This window comes from Calidris pugnax, unplaced genomic scaffold, assembly GCF_001431845.1.
Source record: "Calidris pugnax isolate Ruff unplaced genomic scaffold, ASM143184v1 scaffold44, whole genome shotgun sequence".
Taxonomy (NCBI): domain Eukaryota; kingdom Metazoa; phylum Chordata; class Aves; order Charadriiformes; family Scolopacidae; genus Calidris; species Calidris pugnax.
In genome coordinates this window covers 4,987,315-5,006,319 of record NW_015094506.1, presented here as the reverse complement: position 1 = coordinate 5,006,319, position 19,005 = coordinate 4,987,315, and the positions used below count along the sequence as shown (strand labels likewise).

General features: G+C 42.9%; 1 protein-coding gene across 1 annotated transcript; it reads right to left on the bottom strand.

The window, feature by feature from the left end:
- Window positions 1-400: 400 nt before the first annotated feature.
- On the bottom strand, window positions 401-18,740 carry XPNPEP3 (X-prolyl aminopeptidase 3, mitochondrial). The gene is made up of 10 exons (XM_014963831.1): window positions 18,624-18,740; window positions 16,931-17,047; window positions 14,074-14,481; window positions 12,334-12,536; window positions 11,419-11,481; window positions 9,619-9,732; window positions 6,039-6,124; window positions 5,215-5,398; window positions 3,623-3,743; window positions 401-2,775 (listed from the first exon to the last, which is right to left on the bottom strand). Exons 1-10 carry the CDS (start codon window positions 18,682-18,684, stop codon window positions 2,609-2,611), a joined length of 1,524 nt encoding a protein of 507 aa, XP_014819317.1. The 5' UTR covers window positions 18,685-18,740; the 3' UTR covers window positions 401-2,608.
- Window positions 18,741-19,005: the final 265 nt, after the last annotated feature.

Below are 19,005 nucleotides of genomic sequence, written 5' to 3'. Positions count from 1 at the left end.
ATTAGCAGCAGTTTATGCTGAAGAAACAGCTAAACACTGTGGAGGAATTACAGCATATGGAGCAACGCACAGCCTCAATCAGACACACTTAGCACGGTGGGGCACCACAGCCCCAGCAGATCCATTACTCCCCACTCAGCAGAGTCACAAACACTTCTTTACTGGCAGAAACATTAATCCACAACATTCCTGAGATCTACTGGTGTTCTCACGTTGCAGGATTTTCCTAAGAGGAGTAGGAATTAGTGTGTGTCTCCATTTGACAATGTTTTTTCAAGTCCAACATAGGGTTACAGATAATTTATAAATCTCCCTGAAAAATAATGTTCTTCTGGAGGTGCTTATATCTATTCAACAGCCATACAACTTGACGGCCTGAGAAATGACTTTCTACAAATAGTTTTATTTTAAAAATAACTTTTTAATATGTATTTCAAAGGCTTATTTACAGTAATTACAATTATTAACTCTGTTAGGTACACGGGCAAATGTGCAGATCAGCACACACATGTAGCTTTCAAGTTAATGGTATTTTAAGCTGTTTATATAGTTCCAAAATCCAAGATTTGCCCCAGTTGACATAGCTCTAACAGGTGTAATTGGAACAACAAACGCGTTACAGATCAGAACAACATCAAAGGTATTCATCAGTTCTGTGTCCACACTTAATAAGCCTTCCTTCTAACAATTCACACTGTATGTATCACTGTAACACATGAGCATCTAACAAGTGCTTCCGTCAAAGATTAGCACATTCTCTTAACTAGGTGAAAGTTAATACACTACACCCCGTAAAAACATCTACTTTTCATCATGTTTAAAAAATAAAACTACAGTATGTCTTGGCTGTCTTTCAACTACCAAATTCGAACTCCAGTACATGCACCCAGCTCCCATTAAAAGCAGTGAGAGATACAAGACACTGTCCATTTGGCCTTTGCTAAGTGAAAGGAAACACAGAAAAGAAAAAAAAAGAAGAAAAAAAAAAAAGGAGATTTTGCTAGAGGTTACACAGCAACAGAGCCAGAGGTTGAATTCAGGAACCCCTCTGACTATCTCCCCCACATAATTCCAACTACATGCATTGTGGGGAATTAGGGCAAACTGGGGGAGAGGCAGTGACATTGATTAGAAAGCAAAATAGATTAGGAAGTAGTATATAGACATTATAGTGGGTCAAAGATATATAATGTAGCAAGAGATAAGAAAAAGAAAAGAAAAATTGAGAATAACAGACAAAAAATACTGAAAGCTACCATCAGAAAGGAAGTAAGATGATGTGATACAACAGCAAACACAAATAACAGGAGATGCACCAATAAGACGCATTTTTCAGCCATGTTAACTGTCTGCTTGTCAAAATATTTTCAGTAAATACACATATGCCATGTTTGCCTCTCGTAGGTGTATTTCCTGCTGCATACAATGGCCTAGGTAGTAGGCTGATGTTGAGGGAAGCCAACTCTTCTCTTTACTCCTCATCCATTGTAGCCCCTAATCACATTTACAGCTGCCTCAAAAATATTATCACAGAGCATTAGTTACTGACTGCACTTGGCAAAACCCAAAAAGCAGCTGTGATCATGCCCCCAGTGTCTTGAAAAGGAGAATGACTTTAAATTCCATACAAAAGCTGTATAAGGACTTGAAACTCATCATAGGGTAGACTCTTCAAAAATGTGCTGTTGAAGCTGTTGGCATAAATCAGAAAAGTGCTGTGACTGTCCCAGAATTGGACACCTCACATGTGGGTGACAACCAGCAGCTCGCCAGTGGAGTCCAGCACAGCCAACATGGCCCTGCTTCCCAGCATAGAGGTGGGCTCAGAACAGGAGACTGGAATGGACATTTAGGACAACAAGAAGGAAATGTGGAATACAACAAAAACGAGTATGTCCAACCTTCTGAGCTCTGTCTGTCCTTTCTTACCAAACACTCCAATAAGCTGAAAAATCAGATGAGATGTTTTTCCCTGTGGTTGGCCCATTTTACATATGCCTAAAGACCAACTACATCCTTATCCTTAAAGCATTCTCCACAGGCTTCAGAAAAAAAAACTATCTCCTAGCCAAACCCATTTTCCTGACTACCAAACCCCCTTCCTCCAGGGATCTGTAAAAATCAAAGCTGTCTGACACACTTTATTCCTCCAAAACAGCATTTATCAAAGCTTCATTTTAAAATCTGACGGTTGTGAAACTACTGCTAAAGCGGAAAAAAACGGGGCCCTGGTCTCAGTAGTTGCACCTATGCATCTGGAGAGGGACCAGGCAGAAGTTCTGCTGGTGGCACTGACAAAATTCATCCCTCCGAGGGCACTAGAACAGATGGACTCACAAAGCAGATGGATGAATCCACCCCCATGTCCTACAACAGCTCAACATCAGCACTAATCGAATCAGAAGCAAAATGCACACAGAAGAAGTTGCTTTGCTTTTTCATCCCTCAGCACCCAAGCCTTTTGCATTCCACTTCCCAGCCCCAGTCTTGGAAACAATCATTAGCTCTCCATGCCCTCCACCACTTTACACCTACAGCTGGCTACAGGGACCTGCATCCCTGGAGGGCTGCGTCTCCCCAGGAGGATGCAAAAGGCAGAGAAGAGGCATCATGAGTTGCGGCCACAGATCTGCTCGATGTGGTAGACCTCCTTGGGACAGTCAGCAGACAAGATGAGAGGCGCATCCTCTGTTATCACAACGTCATCCTCAATGCGCACACCAATGCCACGAAACCTCTCCGGGGCACTCACATCATCCTCAGGGATATAAATGCCTGAAAGAAGGAAGGGAATTAAAACACACAACACTCTCCAGAACAACACCTTTCCCTTGCTGCATCACCATGACAGCAGGGTTGGATTTTCAGCAACAGAACATGAGTTTGATCCTGAAAATTTTTAATAAGGAAAGCTACTCTCTTTCCCCTCATTCATGGCAGTTGGCGGGCAAAGAAAGGAAAGTGTCCCCTAGTGCCTGCAGACACTAGCATGTTAATAAAAACTTCCACAATTATAGCTGGTATTTCTGCACTTCTTGCTCTCAATGCTATGTTCACAATGACGATTTTAACAATGCCTGAATAGAGAGAGAGAGGAGCCAAGCATTAAAAATCAGTTTCCAGCTGACAGCTCCAAATCCAGTGACAAGCAGATAGAAAGATTCATCGTGAAATGCCTAATTTGCAAAGCTAAGTTGTCAATGCCTGTAATTGCAGACTGCAATGCTTGAGACTTACACCACCAGTGACTGGTAGTAGTTTAGTTGCGGTAACACAGAACACAGTACAAGTGAATTTGGCCTCTCTGCACTGCAATTGACCTGTGCTGCTGTGGGTCAAACAGCAGGGGGGCTGAGGTCTATATTACTCCACTAAACAGCAGGGTCTGAGGTCTATACTATTCTGGCTTCTGTGGCACAGACACTTTCTGAGAGTTGACTCCCACAATTTGTTACCTTGACTCTGGGAGGGAAATAAGGTTTTCTAATACTGTAATCATTTTCAGTTTCACCAGAAAGGACCTGAATGCTTTGTTCTTAGTGATCAACTAATTACTCAAAGCAATACTGTTATCCTCAGTGTTGGCCTGTTTTTCTCCACCACTGACTGCATGGCTTTTTACCTGGTTCAATGGTTATCACCATGCCTGGCTGGAGTGGGAGCGATCGGGAAATATCTGGGGTATCATGAACATCCATGCCCAAGTAATGGCCCACATGATGTGGGCAGTACTTTCGAACAGCCTAGCAGAAGACAAAACAAGTGTCAGAGAGGCAGTTAAACACAGCCCAACCTATCATTCCAATACAAAAGATGAGGAGAAGAGACAGAATAGTTATGTAGTTTACTAGCAATCTTAACTGCCAAGTCACCAGGGGCTGTCTTCCATTTACCAGAACTGGATGGCCCTCAAAACCCACCCGTACCAGGTGTGTAATATGCGCATACTGCAGACTTTCTCCCTCGCTGAGAAGAACAGCCCAAGTCCACCACCACCTCAGCTTGTCAGGCAAGACTTCAGTTTTCGGCTCACTGAGCTTTGCTGCCCCAACCCTTTCCATCCCTTAAACGTCCAAGCCCTGCGTTGCTCCCATCAGCAGATCCTGACAACCAGCAGCAGCTGATACAGCCGTTACGTGATGTGGCAAAGAGGTCTCCTGTGCACGACAGAGCGAACGCTGTGCCAATTTCGCTCAGCAGCTACAGCAGGATTTTAATCCACCTCTGCAGGGCACTGACACCGCCTTCCCCCGCATCATCCTAATCCCCCTCCCTCCCGAGAGAAGCTCCTTGACAGCAGGAATCAAAGAGCTAATTCCTCCTCTGCCCCACGCTCCTGCCATGAGCTGCAGAGTGAGGCTGGTCTCATCTGGCTGTGCTGACACCTGCCGGCACGACAGCCTCCCTCCACAGGCAAGGACCCGGGCTGTTCCTCAACTGACACTGTAGGACAAGCAGAAATCTGTCCTGCTGCCCAAGGGGTACTTCTGTCACCTGGTTCCACCGTCTTTCTTGTATTAGCATCAGCAATCATGCAGGTTTTCAGTGAGTGGGACCGGATAATCTTCTCCAACTGCAAACCAATCCTATTTTACCTGCAGGTTCAGCTCTAAGGGAACCAGTTTCCCAGCCTTGTTCAACCAGGTAGCTCTGCAAATCCCAATACTGACACAAAATGGTGCAGAAGCGGCAGCAGGTGGAATGACTGAGAAGAATGGGCTGCACGTTTTGGTGACACTGCAGATTTATGCTATGTGAAACAGATCACAAAACTATGACTAATCGCCGGCAGCCAGCCCTGGACCCAAAATTTTGTGTTAGTGCCAACATCTCAATAGGTCCCTTCAAACTGACTGTACTCTAAAGGTGCAACTATGAGTAGTACAGACCAATGGGGAGGGATCTGCAGAAACAGCAAGTGCTAAGGAACAAATATTCACATTATGTGTATATAAGACTGGGGGGTTACCTCAAACCAAATTGTGTGCTGAATGGCTGAAACACATCTTCAAAGATGTTTAGCCTCGTGAGAGAAATCCAGTCCTGTGCTGAGACCAGCCCATGACATGAATTAAAGCATAGTGAGTGGGGACAACTAGAAGATTCATCTCAAAAGCACATTCCTGGGCCAAACTAAAGCCACTAACATAACCCAAGGAGAAAACAGTCAGGCCTAGTGGGGGGAAGCTGGAGTAAAAAAAAAATTTTAAGTACCTTGAAGAAGTGGCTGTCAGTGATGCTGCTCTTTAGTATCCCCAACTCTTTCAGTTTCTGTCCAATAAGGCTCAGCATGAGGCTGTAAATATTTTCTAGACTCATGCCTGGGGAGCAGAGGCTCAAGCAGGACTTCTGAATATCCAGGACAGCCTGGTATACTTCTGCTTGGGGTTTGGTGAACCTGAAAACCATTGACAAAAGGAATAAAGAACATTTATCACAATTAAACCTCTACGCAGAACCAGGGTTTGGGACAGATTCAGTTTAATGTTGGAGCAGGGAAAGTCAGAAAGGAAAGCAACTGGGTCCTTATATGAAATGCCAGACAAGCCATGACTGCAACACGCTCTTCAATACACTGGGTAGAAGCAGGGTTTCTCAGCTGCCAACTAAACCTAAAGCAAAGCAAAGCTACTGCAGGAAAAAGAATGCACTTGAGCCAAAACACACAGGAATCAAACACACAACCACAGGGACACCACACCAGCAAATTCGCAACTGACAGAGCCATGTACAGGTCAACTATGCTCCTGTCTTCTGTCAGCCACAGCTGAATGTACAAAAGCTCTCTCTGCACTTGAAGCATGCTATAATAGCTGAAAATAGCAGTAATCACACATATTCATGCAGTAATTAATGAGGCAGTGGGGAATACAGCTTCTCATGCTCAAAGATTAGTTTATATAATTTGATTACTCTGAAGAACCACAGAATGGGACACATTAAAAACCTACTCACAGAGATTAAACACACATACACTCAATTCATCAATTATTTAAGAGCTTCTCAAAGTTCTTCAAAACAGCCTTACAACAGCATACCTTCCATTGACAGGCCAGGTACGCGTGATGTCACTTACGTAGCAGGCAGACTCACATCCACCATCTAGCAAGACCAGTTCACCATCCTAGAGAATAACAGGAAAAAATGCCCTGTGGGTGAGTTGGGCTATTAACTGAATTGATTTTTCTGTCTGAGAGCAGGAAAGGAGATTATGTATTTATTTTTGCAAAGCAGCTACAGAGATGTGAATTCCTTTTGCAGAATAACACCCCAGGTGCTACTGTCTATAAATAGGCTATTCCAGTTGGATTGTTTCTCTGCAAAGTTGTCTCTTGACTGTTGTGCTTATTTAAAGCCTGAACTCTTAACATGCTGATTTTCAAACACTTTGGAGTAAAAAAAAAGACATTTTCCTTTAACTATGTTGTGCTCTGAGACTTCAGTCCCACTCCCACCAACCTGGATTGCTTACTCCAGCAAATTACACCAGTCACTCCTTTCACTAGAAGTTCTCTGCTAGTAACGGAGACAGAAGGGTTTTACAACAGAAACGTAGATTTCTGAGCCACCCCTAAGATGACTAACAGCGAAAGATTTAGCCTTGTCACAAGGTAGGAGGACCCAGCAAAATCACTTCTCTGAAAGTGCATCACTGTTACCAAAGGCAGGCCCCTGCTTTGTTTATAACCATATGCCAACTAAAATGCGTCAATTACCGAGCTTCTTACTGTGTGAGAAAATACTTGGTCTTTGAGCTGATAGTGATAAGGATGGGATAACAAGAAGTAGTTAATCACCTCAAGGTTCTCTCATATGTCAAAATATGTACTCCTATACTAGTTAAGACAGAGTTGTGGCTACTTCAAAGGACATCCTTATCATCCTCAAGTAGTTGGTAAATGTACAGTAAACTTCTACTGTCCTGAGATGACTCAATACCTTCAAAGTATAATGTGAGGAAGGGTATCCTTACCCAAACAACCACCGAGGAGCTCACTCCTGTGCAAAAGTGTTTTGTTGATGCTGCAAAATTTAATATGCATGTGGAAAAGGGCATTCGGTCATCCTAATAAATATGTAAGCTTAGGTGGAGTTATGGATTAGGTAAGCAGAATAATGAGAATCTTTTGTGTATAAATAATGGGTGAATGTCTCTAGTAAGGTGTGATAGACTTGTGGATTTCCACCTAGCACATGATGTTGAATAAAGCAATATCTCCTCTCTAAACTGCTTCTGGTTTTGAGAGCTTTTGTTTCAGGTAACACCACTCCTGTAAACACACTATTGAATAGCTTGTACCATCTTCCCTGTTCTTTTCTGGAACTTTCTTGACTGCTCTAAGATATACTTCTGAATCTACCTGGTGATTAAGAAAAAAACTTTTGGAGATGTGAACCTCCAACTCACTTCAGCAAAACTGTTCTATGTCAATTAAATCACTGTCTGCACATCTTCCAAAAAGCCATGCAAAAAAAAGACACAGGGTCAGCAACAAAATCACTGCCTTGTTTTTCCTCCTTAAAGGGACTAACAACAAATAGAGCAGCAAGATCTGTAGAATCATAGAATCATCCAGGTTGGAAAAGACCCCTGGGATCATCGAGTCCAACCATCTACCCTACTCTGCAAAGTTCTTCCCTACACCATATCCCCCAACACCACATCCAAATGACTCTTAAACTCATCACAGGATGTCGCACCACCCACCCCCCTGGGCAGCCTATTCCAGTGTCTGACCACTCTTTCTGTGAAGAATTTCTTCCTAATGTCCAGGCTAATCCTTCCCTGTTGCAGCTTGAAACCATTCCCTCTTGTTCTATCACTAATTGCTTGTGAGAAGAGACGAGCACCAACCTCTCTACAACGTCCTTTCAAGTAGTTGTAGAGAGTGATGAGGTCACCCCTCAGTCTCTTCTTCCTCAAACTAAACAGTCCCAGCTCCCTCAATCGTTCTTCGTACGATTTATTCTCCAGGCCCTTCACCAACTTCGTTGCCCTCCTCTGCACCTGCTCCAGCACCTCGATATCAAAAGTTTGCATTAAATTTGCTATGGATTTATACTACATGTAATCCAAAGCCTTTTACAGAGATTCACTCCACAGATCCCATGATTGTGCAAACAGCCATGATGCGGAATGACAAGGAATCATTCTAGCACGTTAAGGGCAAAAATAAGAAGCAGAATTTCACTGCTAGCACTAATTCCAGCAGCAACTATCATTGTGTACAGTTAAGTGGCACAAACACTTACATAGTAGATAAAGTAGCAGCGAGCAGATCCCACTCTCCCACTGAACAGACAGGCCATAAACTATCCATTTAAACTGTACTTTTAACTTTTTCAGAACAGCTGGTTCAAATCTTTAAGTAAAATATAAAATTACAGCACCTGCCCTCTTCTGAGCAATTAAACAAGCTAAGTAACAATTTATTGGCTAAGGGAATTCAGCCTGTGGTTTGATTGTCCAGCAAGTGCCTTATGTCATGCAGCTTGTCCTCTTTCTTAAAAGCTCAGTCCAACTAAGCGGTGGACTGAATGAAGTCCACAAGCAGCCTTCAGCTACTTTCCAAATTAGACACTTTGTTAGCCTATTTGGCAACAAGATTTGCAGGAAGTAGTGCACAAAGGAAAATAAAGAGTCAAGTTTACGGGTTTAACCTCCTACTTAACAGTTTTGAAAAAAACAAGTGACAGTCATTTAACTGAACAACTTCAACAGAAGCAACCGGAGTTACATGAGCACGCCTGACCTTGGATGACAGTACAACAAAGGAGGTTTCTTTCTGCCAAAAGCAGCCTGTCATATCTTTTGTATATCTGTCTCTGCAGATCACTTCAAGGTCTGCTAGCACGCTAGCTTCAAGAAAAGACAATGCTAGTGGGAAAGTTTCATCTTGCATTAAGACAGAGGAAAAATATGTTCCTCTGAGAGTGAATTCACAGCAGTGGGGGAATACTGCTCTTGAAAATACTTATCTGAATCTAAAGGTGTAGCATCAGGGAAGACAGAGAGGGTTCAATTCAATAGTTTGAATCTTCAGAATAAGACAAGACACGTTAGTTTACATACAGCCATCTAATCCACGTCTCAACATTTAACACTGATCCTTGTTCCCCTTTCCTGCTTTGCTGGCCCATGTGGAGTCTGAAATGCTTTTCAGCTTTGCCAGAGCAGGAATGCATTACTGCACCTTATGTTGCAAAGCAAGGCAAGTGACAGCAGAAGAGACCCACAGTGCCTTCACCCTGCCTGCTGGAGTGCTCCCTCTCTTTTGTGGGGTCAGCAATCCAGCCATCCCCGCACACTGCTGCACGCAGGGTGGGAGCAGACCTGCTCACTCAATGAAGTTATTTACAAGCTTCTTTGCAAGCCCTTCCAGTGTTCAGAAAATACTGCAGAAAGTGCAGAGTAGAGAAAGAGGCTACATGGAGCGAAATTAATCTTTCACTGAGAGTAAAACTAACCAGGGTAGGATTCCTTTCCCCTGCTCACTTGAAAATAAGTATTTAAGTATTTTGATCTGCTCACTCAAAACAAAGAGCAGCTAGGGGACACGTATGGGGACAGTGTGTCACAGCACTGCATTTTAAGTTCCTGGACAGCATATAATTTACCTTGATGAGCTGATTGTTCTTCACATAGTGCAAAGTATTGGATCTGTTGCCACCAGCAACAACAGGGGGGTAGGCCAAGATGTCAGCACCACGAGCCCGGCACTCGAATTCAAACTGGAACACAATTCACAGAGGAGGAGACTGTTAGTGCCAATTCAGGTGATTAACTGCCCTGGGGCTATTATGATTCATGTCCTACAACTGTTTTTTTAATTTGTACAACACAAAGTGAAACTGGAATGTGAGTTCCCTAAATGAAAGCAGCATTGAGGGTTTTCCAAGAACTGGAGGAGAAAAAATACAGAATTATCCACTTTTCCATAGAGTGTTTTAAGCCTGCATCTGGTCTCAAGGAAGTTTCTTCTAGTGCAAGCTGTTCAGCACTGTATCAAACATTCATTATGTTGTCATAAATCATAGAACGGTTTAGGTTGGAAGGGACCTTAAAGATCATGGAGTTCCAACCCCCCTGCCATGGGCAGGGACACCTCCCACCAGACCAGGTTGCTCAAAGCCCCATCCAGCCTGGCCTTGAACACCTCCAGGGATGGGGCATCCACAACTTCTCTGGGCAACCTGTTCCAGTGCCTCACCACCCTCAGAGTGAAAAATTTCTTCCCAATACCTAATCTAAATCTAACCTCTTTCAGTTTGAAGCCATTACGCCTCATCTTATTACTACATGCCCTTGCAAAAAGTCCCTCTCTTGTCTTTCTTGTAGGCCCCCTTTAGGTACTGGAAGGCTGCTATAAGATCTCCCTGGAGCCTTCTCCAGGCTGAACAACCCCAACTCCTCCAGCCTATCACAGGAGACGTGCCCCGGCCCTCTGACCATCTTTGTGGCCCTCCTCTGGACCTGCTCCAACAGGTCCACATCCTTCTTGTGCTGAGGACTTCAATCCATGTGAGGATTTGTTCTTATATAAAGTAATTCTCTTAGTTGCCATACAACTTTGTGAATTTTCAAAGATCCTAAATGTGAGCATGACAACAGTTGTGTTTTGCTGTTGTCTTTTACAATGACAAAGCACTGGCATATTTACAGCAGTATCTATTTTCATGACTCTCTTGAATTAAGAAGGTTTGAAAATATGCACTAACCCAAGGTCTGAGGGAAAAAAGAAAAACATCAAAAAAAAGGCACTGTAAGCTTTAAGATCTTTACTCTTCTTGAGTGATGAAGCTGATGAAAGCATAGAAATTAATAAACTTACACTTATAAAGACCCTCTATATCCTCAATATATTAAAACAGGTCTTTTCTGTAATTACCAAAACCATGTGGGACAGAACAGTCCAGGACACGCCCACAAGCAGGTTTTACAATCCTGATCTGGAGTGAAAAATTGATCTGTAAAATCATTTTCTTTACAAGTCAGTACTGCTACTCAGTGCCATGTCAGCACAGGCCCATCTATGTCGTAACAGCAGGTCAAATCCTGCTGATGTTTCTCAAGCAGGCGTCTCACTGCAATGCCTTACAAAATTCCACACCAAATGTGCAGGCCAATTAGTCCGCATTTTGTAACTAGAAGGCATCTACTACTTCAAGATAGCTGTGGTAATCGGATGCAGTAAGAGGCTTTAAAAATAGGTGTTATAACTACTTAAATTCTGTACAAGAGAAATGTATTATAGAGTAAGATAACATTATGTGGTTCCTAGGGACCACAAGAGTTGGGTGAAGAAGAAATGTGCTACAGTGGGAGGCATGTTATAGAGAGATTTTACATTTCTGGTTTCCTGGAAGGATAACCAACATCCAGCCCTTCTATCTCACCTCCAACCATGAAGTACTCACCTTTGCATACAGAAAGGCTTCATCCACTGGGGATTTGCTGGCAAACATTGTCTCTACGAAAGCCTATGAAAAAGAAAGGCCTTTCAGTTAGCAAAGGAGCCTGAACTTGAAAGAAGTTCTTTTTTTTTAACCTGCTCTCTTCTGAGGAAGGCCTAAAATCATCTGGCCTGGAACACGGGAAGCAGAGGCAGCTGAAAATGCACAGTGCTGTCAAGACTAGAACCAATTAAGCTCTGTTTCCCGTGAAATTGTATTTAGGGGCTGACTGACCCTAGTTTTTGAAAAAGGATTAGATGATTGAAGCTGATCCCATGGGTTGGCATTTTACAGGTTGCCTCACCTATGGATTCCCTCGCGTGTAACAGGAGTGCCCTATGCAGCTTTTCCCTCAGAGAACAACAAGCTGTGCCCTTCTATTCTATTTTAATATTTACAAAAACATAATTGCATTTGAGGTTATCTGTCAGATTTGTTTAAAACTGGCCACTGAGTTCAGAAGGTATTTGACGGATAAGGGGGAATTGGGAGTCATACACAGGCAATGTGCTCACAAAAATATTGTTTCCTCAAAACAACAGGATAAATGGGAAAGAAAATGGTGTAGGGAAGTTGGGAAGAGTAAAGAGGCTACCCCTGTTCCTGAATGGATATTGGTTTTAAACAAATCTAACTGCTGTTAGCTTTTCTTCACTGGAGTTACACTAATTGAGAGAAGCAGGTAGTCCAAGCTGTCTTCCTGTTTCTACTTGTCTCGTGGAGGCAGCTGAGCCCAGCTGCTGGTTGACAGACAGCAGTTCAGTAACGGATTACACCAAAGCTATATCCTTCCAGCCCATCTCACTCCACCAACAACCCCCTCCTCTTTCCTCTTTAAAGGAATGTACTGGTTAATTTGGAGAGCACACGACCCCATACCTCTGCTGTCACTCGTCCAGCTATCTTCATCCTTTCAATCTCTGCAGGAGATTTGATCAGCCGAAGGTTCTGCACTAGATGTCGGATGCCCTGGATGTGGTTTTTGTTCCGAGCTTTTATCTCAGCCAGGGGCTGCATGTAGTCAGAGTGCAGCTCTGTGTGCACTGGCTTTTTCAAGTCATACCAAACAATATTTGACTCACCTGGAATACAAAATAAAAGCTGACACAGACAATGATAAATGCAGAAACTTCCTCACCATACTGAAAAAACTCACTCCTCCTAAAGTAGACCTGTTGCTGTATTTGAAAAATTAATTTCCTCTACATCTATGGCATTTACAGACCATATACACACTTTCACTGTCACAGGATACTTGTGATCTCTTCAAAATCTGTACAATTACCAACGCATAGCATGTAGATTTGACAAATCCCCACTTCCATGCAAATATTAAGTTTTATGATCATCACTGAATGTACCTTGCACATATACATTCAGAGTTTGCATATCAAAGTTGCAATTGTATAAGCTAAGCAGCCATTGCACCTAGGCCCTCCTTCTTTGGTGAAAGTAGCCATTAGCAGGTGATTCCAAAAAGTCTCTAATAAACAGGGCATTTATGAAAGACTATTTCCCCTAGTACATCCTCCCTACTTCTGGTTTCTTCATTTCAAGACTGCATCTTCATAACGGTGATTAACTGCTTTTCACAGACATTTCCCCCACGGAAACTTCTGAATCCATTCATACTTTTGACATTCCAAACCTTCAAGAATGATCTACAACTCAAAACTTACGAGGTGTCAAAACCTGCCATCTGATCATTTTATTCAGTCTTTCTTTTATTTGTAAATTATGAAAAATAGCGACTAATCATTCCTACTTATCCTCTCTCCACTAGCCATAACCATACACATCTCTCAAACCCTACCCTCTGTTAACTTTTTCAGACTGACCTGGACATAGCTGGACAAACGTGCTATCTCATACACACGCCATACTTCTGATCATCCTCACTGCCCTTCCTGTGACTTTTCTATTTTCATATAACATTTTTTGGAAACAAAATAACTAGAATCTGAGATGGTATTTAAGACTCCAGCATTCACTCTATTTATTTATGTAATTCCCCCAAGCTGTTGTCCTTTTCATATCATCATAAGCCTTCAACTTCATTTTATAATGCACTTACGTTCATTCTGCATTATAAATAATGAGCCTAGAGAGTGATGTTAGATGCAAAAGAACACATCTAAAAGATGTGTTCTTCTAAAAGCCATGTTCATATTTCAAGAGCAAGTTAACACACCAGTAAAAAAGCTGAGTAGATTAACCACCTCCCTGCGTGGATCATTTTTCAAGTATATTACAAAAAAAATACCTTCAAGTTTCTTATGCTACATCTGGCTCTGGCTCTGTCAGCAAAAATATGACTAAAACAGTAACACAGTTTGCAATGCTCTCTTGTTTATCCTGTTCCTTACATTTCACAGATGTGCACACTGGCATTCACATGGGCACACAAGAAATTCAGAGGGGAGAAAAACGTATTATTTTCAAAACTACATTCCCATTAGTGACCCTCAAGAAGCTAACAAGAATTTCCAATTGTCTTTGTCATACTGTCATACCCCCTGCACCTCCTCCAGTTCTTGAATTCGTGTCACAGACCACCTTCCAAACCCATACCATTCAGACCTGCAAACCATGACTCATTCCCCCTCCATTATTTGTTACCTTTCAGCTTAGCCACCAAGTGCCTGAACTCCTCGATGGTGTAAGCTTCATCTACTCCTGTGAGAGCAATTGCCCCATCCGTGCCCGATCTGGGCCCGTCCCACAACTCTCGGCTTGGATCTCTCCGGGGAACAAAAAGTATGGATTTGTGGGAGGGCAGTGCTTTGCCAGGAATGCTCTGCAGCACCAGGATGCTGTCAGGTTCCTGGAACCCACAGAGATACAGGAAGTTAGTGTCCTGGTGGAAAACGTAGGGGATGTCATTGCTCATATAATATGTGGGGTTGGACAGCAGAATCACTGTGTGGTCCAATCCATCCCAGCCATGGGCTTCCTTCTGGATCAACGCCATCAGTTTGTGTCGGCGAAGAGCATATTCCACTTGTGACAGTCCCGGGGTTACCTCTCCTACAAACACAAAACAAATCAGGTCAAGAAATTCAAGGCACTCGTGATATTTTCCTAGTTGTGTGCCTGATTCCTGCCTACTCCCTTATGCCTTTCATGTGCATGGCTTCCCTGTGGTCCCTCATCAGCCTTTCCATTGCTCTCTCACGCACCTCTTCAGCTTCCACCCCAACAGCACATCCTCACTCAATCTGCTCCTCCATTATGCAAAACCAGAAATTTTTTAACAAATTAGATTTTCTATTACGTATTTCTGTGCAAAAGCAGAAATCACAAAACCTGGTAGATTTAGACAAATATCCAAAACAGATGGATGTTTTCAGAACAACATGTGAAAAAAGGGGAAGGGACAAGGCAAACTGGACTTTGACTGCTGAAAACTGATGGGTTTTACAGCACCTGGACATTGAACAGAGGATTACCTCCTGAGGTTGAGCATTAGTTTACTCAGATAAAGCTAGAATGTCTATTCAAATACACACTAAGTCAACTCATAAAGTAACTAGTTCTAAACCATAAAGTTTAGACAGTGGGAGATCATGTAGAAACACAGACGTTGCAGAGTCTAACCAGTCACAAGATTCCAGACAGAGAGAAACCACGAACTGCAGGCTGGCGGCAGACTCCAATTAAGAGAAGGAATCTTCTCCAAGGCAGATGTAGATTTTCTCAATAATTAACAATTAGGATTTTTCCAAAGTCAAATACCACATTCACAGTGACTCTAACTAAACAAATGATTTCTTAGATGAAAGCACATTTTAAACTGCTCCAGTCACAAGGGATATGAAGTCAGCAATCAAGATACTCACCAAGTTGAAAGAACAACCAACAACAGCTTAAGTATGTATTTTTAAAAAGGTGAGACTTCTTAACTATAATTAATATGGAAGCCTTAATCAGTACTTTGGTTAATACCCTATTTTAGCATAGATTGCATTTTCATACTGTTAACTTTCTACTTCCAGTGTCTCTTTTTCCTCTTTAATATATTAAGCAGTGATGATTCTAGAATAAAAACTGAAAACTGATTTGTACTGAAAGTGGATTCCTGCATGGGTGGGGAAGTTCTATCCAGAATGTTTTTCCTTGAAAGAAAATCACAGATGTTGTAATTGCATTAAATTTTACTCCTTTTCCACACCCTACATCCCCAGCACCTATTTGGTGTAAAAGTCCTTTTTTTTTTTGAAAGAAAAAACTAAAACCACTGAATTTGGTTTATTCATAGATCTAGAAATGACAGAGAACACAGAAATTGTTTTAATGCAATCTGACCCCACATTTCTACAATATTATACCGCTAATTTCCTACACTCCACTGCATTCCAGTCATCTATCACACGGAGTCCAGTGAAGTTTAGAAGCTGCAGTAGGGTGGGACATGGGAATCCCTCTTGTCTTCTGATGGAAGGCCTGGAAATTATCTTTGCCTTAAAAGTATTTGCTTTTAAAAACAGTAATTGCAATAAAATAATGTTGTATTATTGTAAGGAAAACATCGCTCCTTTATTAAATGGAAAATTACTATAGGCACCTACAATTAATCTCCAGTGTCTCAGCTGTGAGTACTTTTAAAATGACAGCCTCATTTACTGTGAGCTCTTAATCAGTGCCCTGAACAACCTAGTCTAATATTGAAGTTAGCCCAGCTTTGAGCAAAGGGTGGACCCGCTAACTTCATGAGGTTCCTTCTGACCTGAATTATTCTACAGTTGAATGGCTAAGTGCATGGCTCATCTGTTCTCTCTGTATACCTACCTGTGGAAAAAGAACACAGAATCAGAATGTTTTCCTGGACGTATTCCTGAATTTATTTTTATTTCCTTTTTATTTTATAGATTTAATCACAGTCATCTCGTACCTACATGCTCATTTTTCATTAATCTCATAGAACTGCACAACCTCAGCTTCTCTTTCATCACTACTGTCTAACTTTATAGCCACAAGGCTCTTTTTCTTCTTTTCCTCACAGCTTGAATACTCTTCAGGTGGCACGCTCTTTAGACAAGTGGTGTCCCTCTATCAATAAATCCCCCCAATCTCCTTTTCTGAATGACACCTTTATTTTGTGTCTCACAAGACACTGGATATGAAGCATTCTGGCAATTCAGGTTGCACAAAGGTCTCACCCTTAACATAAATCATATGTATTTGCAGGACAATAAACTCACAAAATGCCACTGTGGTTCTGAAGTCTGTGACACAGAGCATTCAACAAGAAAAAGGTAAAAAGCTAACACATGAAGCCTATTTTTGGAACCAGTATCACCTCAGGCAAGGAAATGAACTACTAAATATAATTACTGCCTAATGAAGGTAATCATAAACAGCTGAAATCAGAGACACCTGTATGATACAGCAAATCAATACTCTGTCCTAGGCATCTCAGCAAAATAGAGACAAGAATGAATACCAATGATTGGCTTATACAGGGCCTGAACCTAACCTGGTTTGAGAAGGTGTGGGTGTGTGAAGGGGCTGGGCTGGCCCAAATACCGGTTTGGAATCTTCTTCTGCTGGGCGGGCTGGATGGAAAATCTTCGGAGACCACATGACTTGCAAACTGGAGGAAAAAAAAAAAAAAAGCACCACATCAAGGTAAAAGACCTTTCCAGTCAGCAAATTGCAGAGTTATACTCCAGTCATCTGACTCTTGGTAACATTCATTCACCTTATACGATATAAATATCCCACTTTAACTTTTCAATTTGCTGTGTAGCATAATAGTTTTTGAAACAACGTGTACAGAACTTAACTAATGATCAAATATTCATAAAACAGATTGAAAGAAATTAACATATACTAAACCTGACAATCCAGCAAGAAAACCCAAAGAGCTATGTTGGTTTGCACATGCCCAATCCCTGCACTTGCTCTCCCTTCCTTGCTTTCCTCAGACACTGCAGGGCTCAACGTACAATGCCTGTATATCATCTTTTCTTGACTATGTCTTCAAAAATACCACTCGAATGGAACAATTATACAGTTTTCAAGGCCTTTCCAGTTCCACAAGTTTATACAGTGAGGTTATTTTTTTTCTGTATGAAAGATTATTAAGAGTTTCTGTTTATGTATTTAACTTACTTGACATTAGAATTAGCCAAATTGAAAACCGTTCCTCAGCGTACAGTTATGTATCCCTCTTCCAAATTCACACACAGCCAAAGCAGACAAGTTTTAAAGAGAATTACAAATGTGCATTTGGGATCTGGGGGTGTGCACGGTAAGATAAAAGCAAAATTTAAATACAACTGTCACAAACTTTACCAGTCTTGTAATTCTCAGTCACACTTTTTTGTCACAATGTGCCTAGGTACAAAATCAGAGGCACGGAAGGAGATGGTAATCAGTTTCCTAACATCTACCAGCTGATGTTTCCAAAACTGGTTCTCTTTTATGTCACTTACCACGTGCCTACTACAAAAGCAATTCATGCTGCCGTAGCATGGCACTGGATTCTTAGGACAAATGACACCCAACCCTTCACTAGCGTAAGCAAGCGTAACACAAGCAGTGCAGCTGCCTGCTTGCCAGAGGGCTGAGGCTCAGAAATTTACAGCAGAACACACAGACCGTGAATTTTCTGCGGGAGACAATACAATGAGCCACTAAATGAAGATCACTTGTGTGTGACAACCGATAGTCGTAACGTAAAGCATTCACTATGTTGATGACTGACTGGAGTAACTAAGTCTGGAGACTTAGGCAGTGAAACACAACAACCGCCTTTTGTGCAGTTTAAAAAGAGAAGATTTTCATTGATTCTCTCCACCTACAGAGAAAACAAACCGGATACCTTGCAACGAGACAAGGGAACACAACAGGCATTAAATAAAGCAGTTTTTTGAAGACAACAAGAAGCTTTCCACTTTGAGGAACCACTGCGGTTTTTTTTTTAACATAACAAGCCGTTCTTCCCCCGAGTGCAACCCTGCCGGCGGCCAGCCGCTTTCCCGCGCCCCTCGCACCCACAGCGAACGGGCCGCGGGGGGGAACCTGGTGCTGAGGGGAGAAGGGCGGGCTCTGAGCGGATGTAGCACCCAGCGTGCCCCGGGGACGTAGGCCCGGACAGGGCCCCAGCGGGGCTGACCCGCGGAGGAGCAGTACGGCATGTGTGTGTGCGGGTAGCAGTCTCTGACCTGAGAAGCCGCGCAGGCCCCTCACCGCCGCCACAAGCCCCTGGGCCGGAAGACGCGACATCTCCCAGGGAAGAGGCTGGCGTGGGGCCCGGCCCGCCGGGGCCTTCCCTCGCCACCGCGCAGCGCGATGACGCCATCAACGAGCGCCGGCGCCGCTAGCACAGGCGCCCGCGGCGGTCGCCTGTCTCGACGGTAGCAAGGAATGCGAGAAAGAAGCCGAATCACGGCGGAACCGGGGAGAGGCGGGCGGCAACACCAAGGAGTGAAGAAGGGAGGGGGCCGCAACGATGCCGCACATAGCAGGACCCCCCCCCTCGGCGGCCACCTCCGCTTCTAGAACGTTCCCGCCGCTGCGCGGCAGCGGGGCGGGGCCAAGCCGCTG

Bases quoted from the DNA above. Each gene is read 5' to 3' on its own strand.
- XPNPEP3 (XM_014963831.1), bottom strand. From the start codon at position 18,684: ATGTCGCGTCTTCCGGCCCAGGGGCTTGTGGCGGCGGTGAGGGGCCTG. The intron at 9,733-11,418 runs GTGAGTACTTCA...ATTGTGTTCCAG, and splicing joins AAGCCTTTCTGTATGCAAAG to TTTGAATTCGAGTGCCGGGC. The intron at 6,125-9,618 runs GTAAATTATATG...GTTATTCTCTAG, and splicing joins AGAACAATCAGCTCATCAAG to GATGGTGAACTGGTCTTGCT.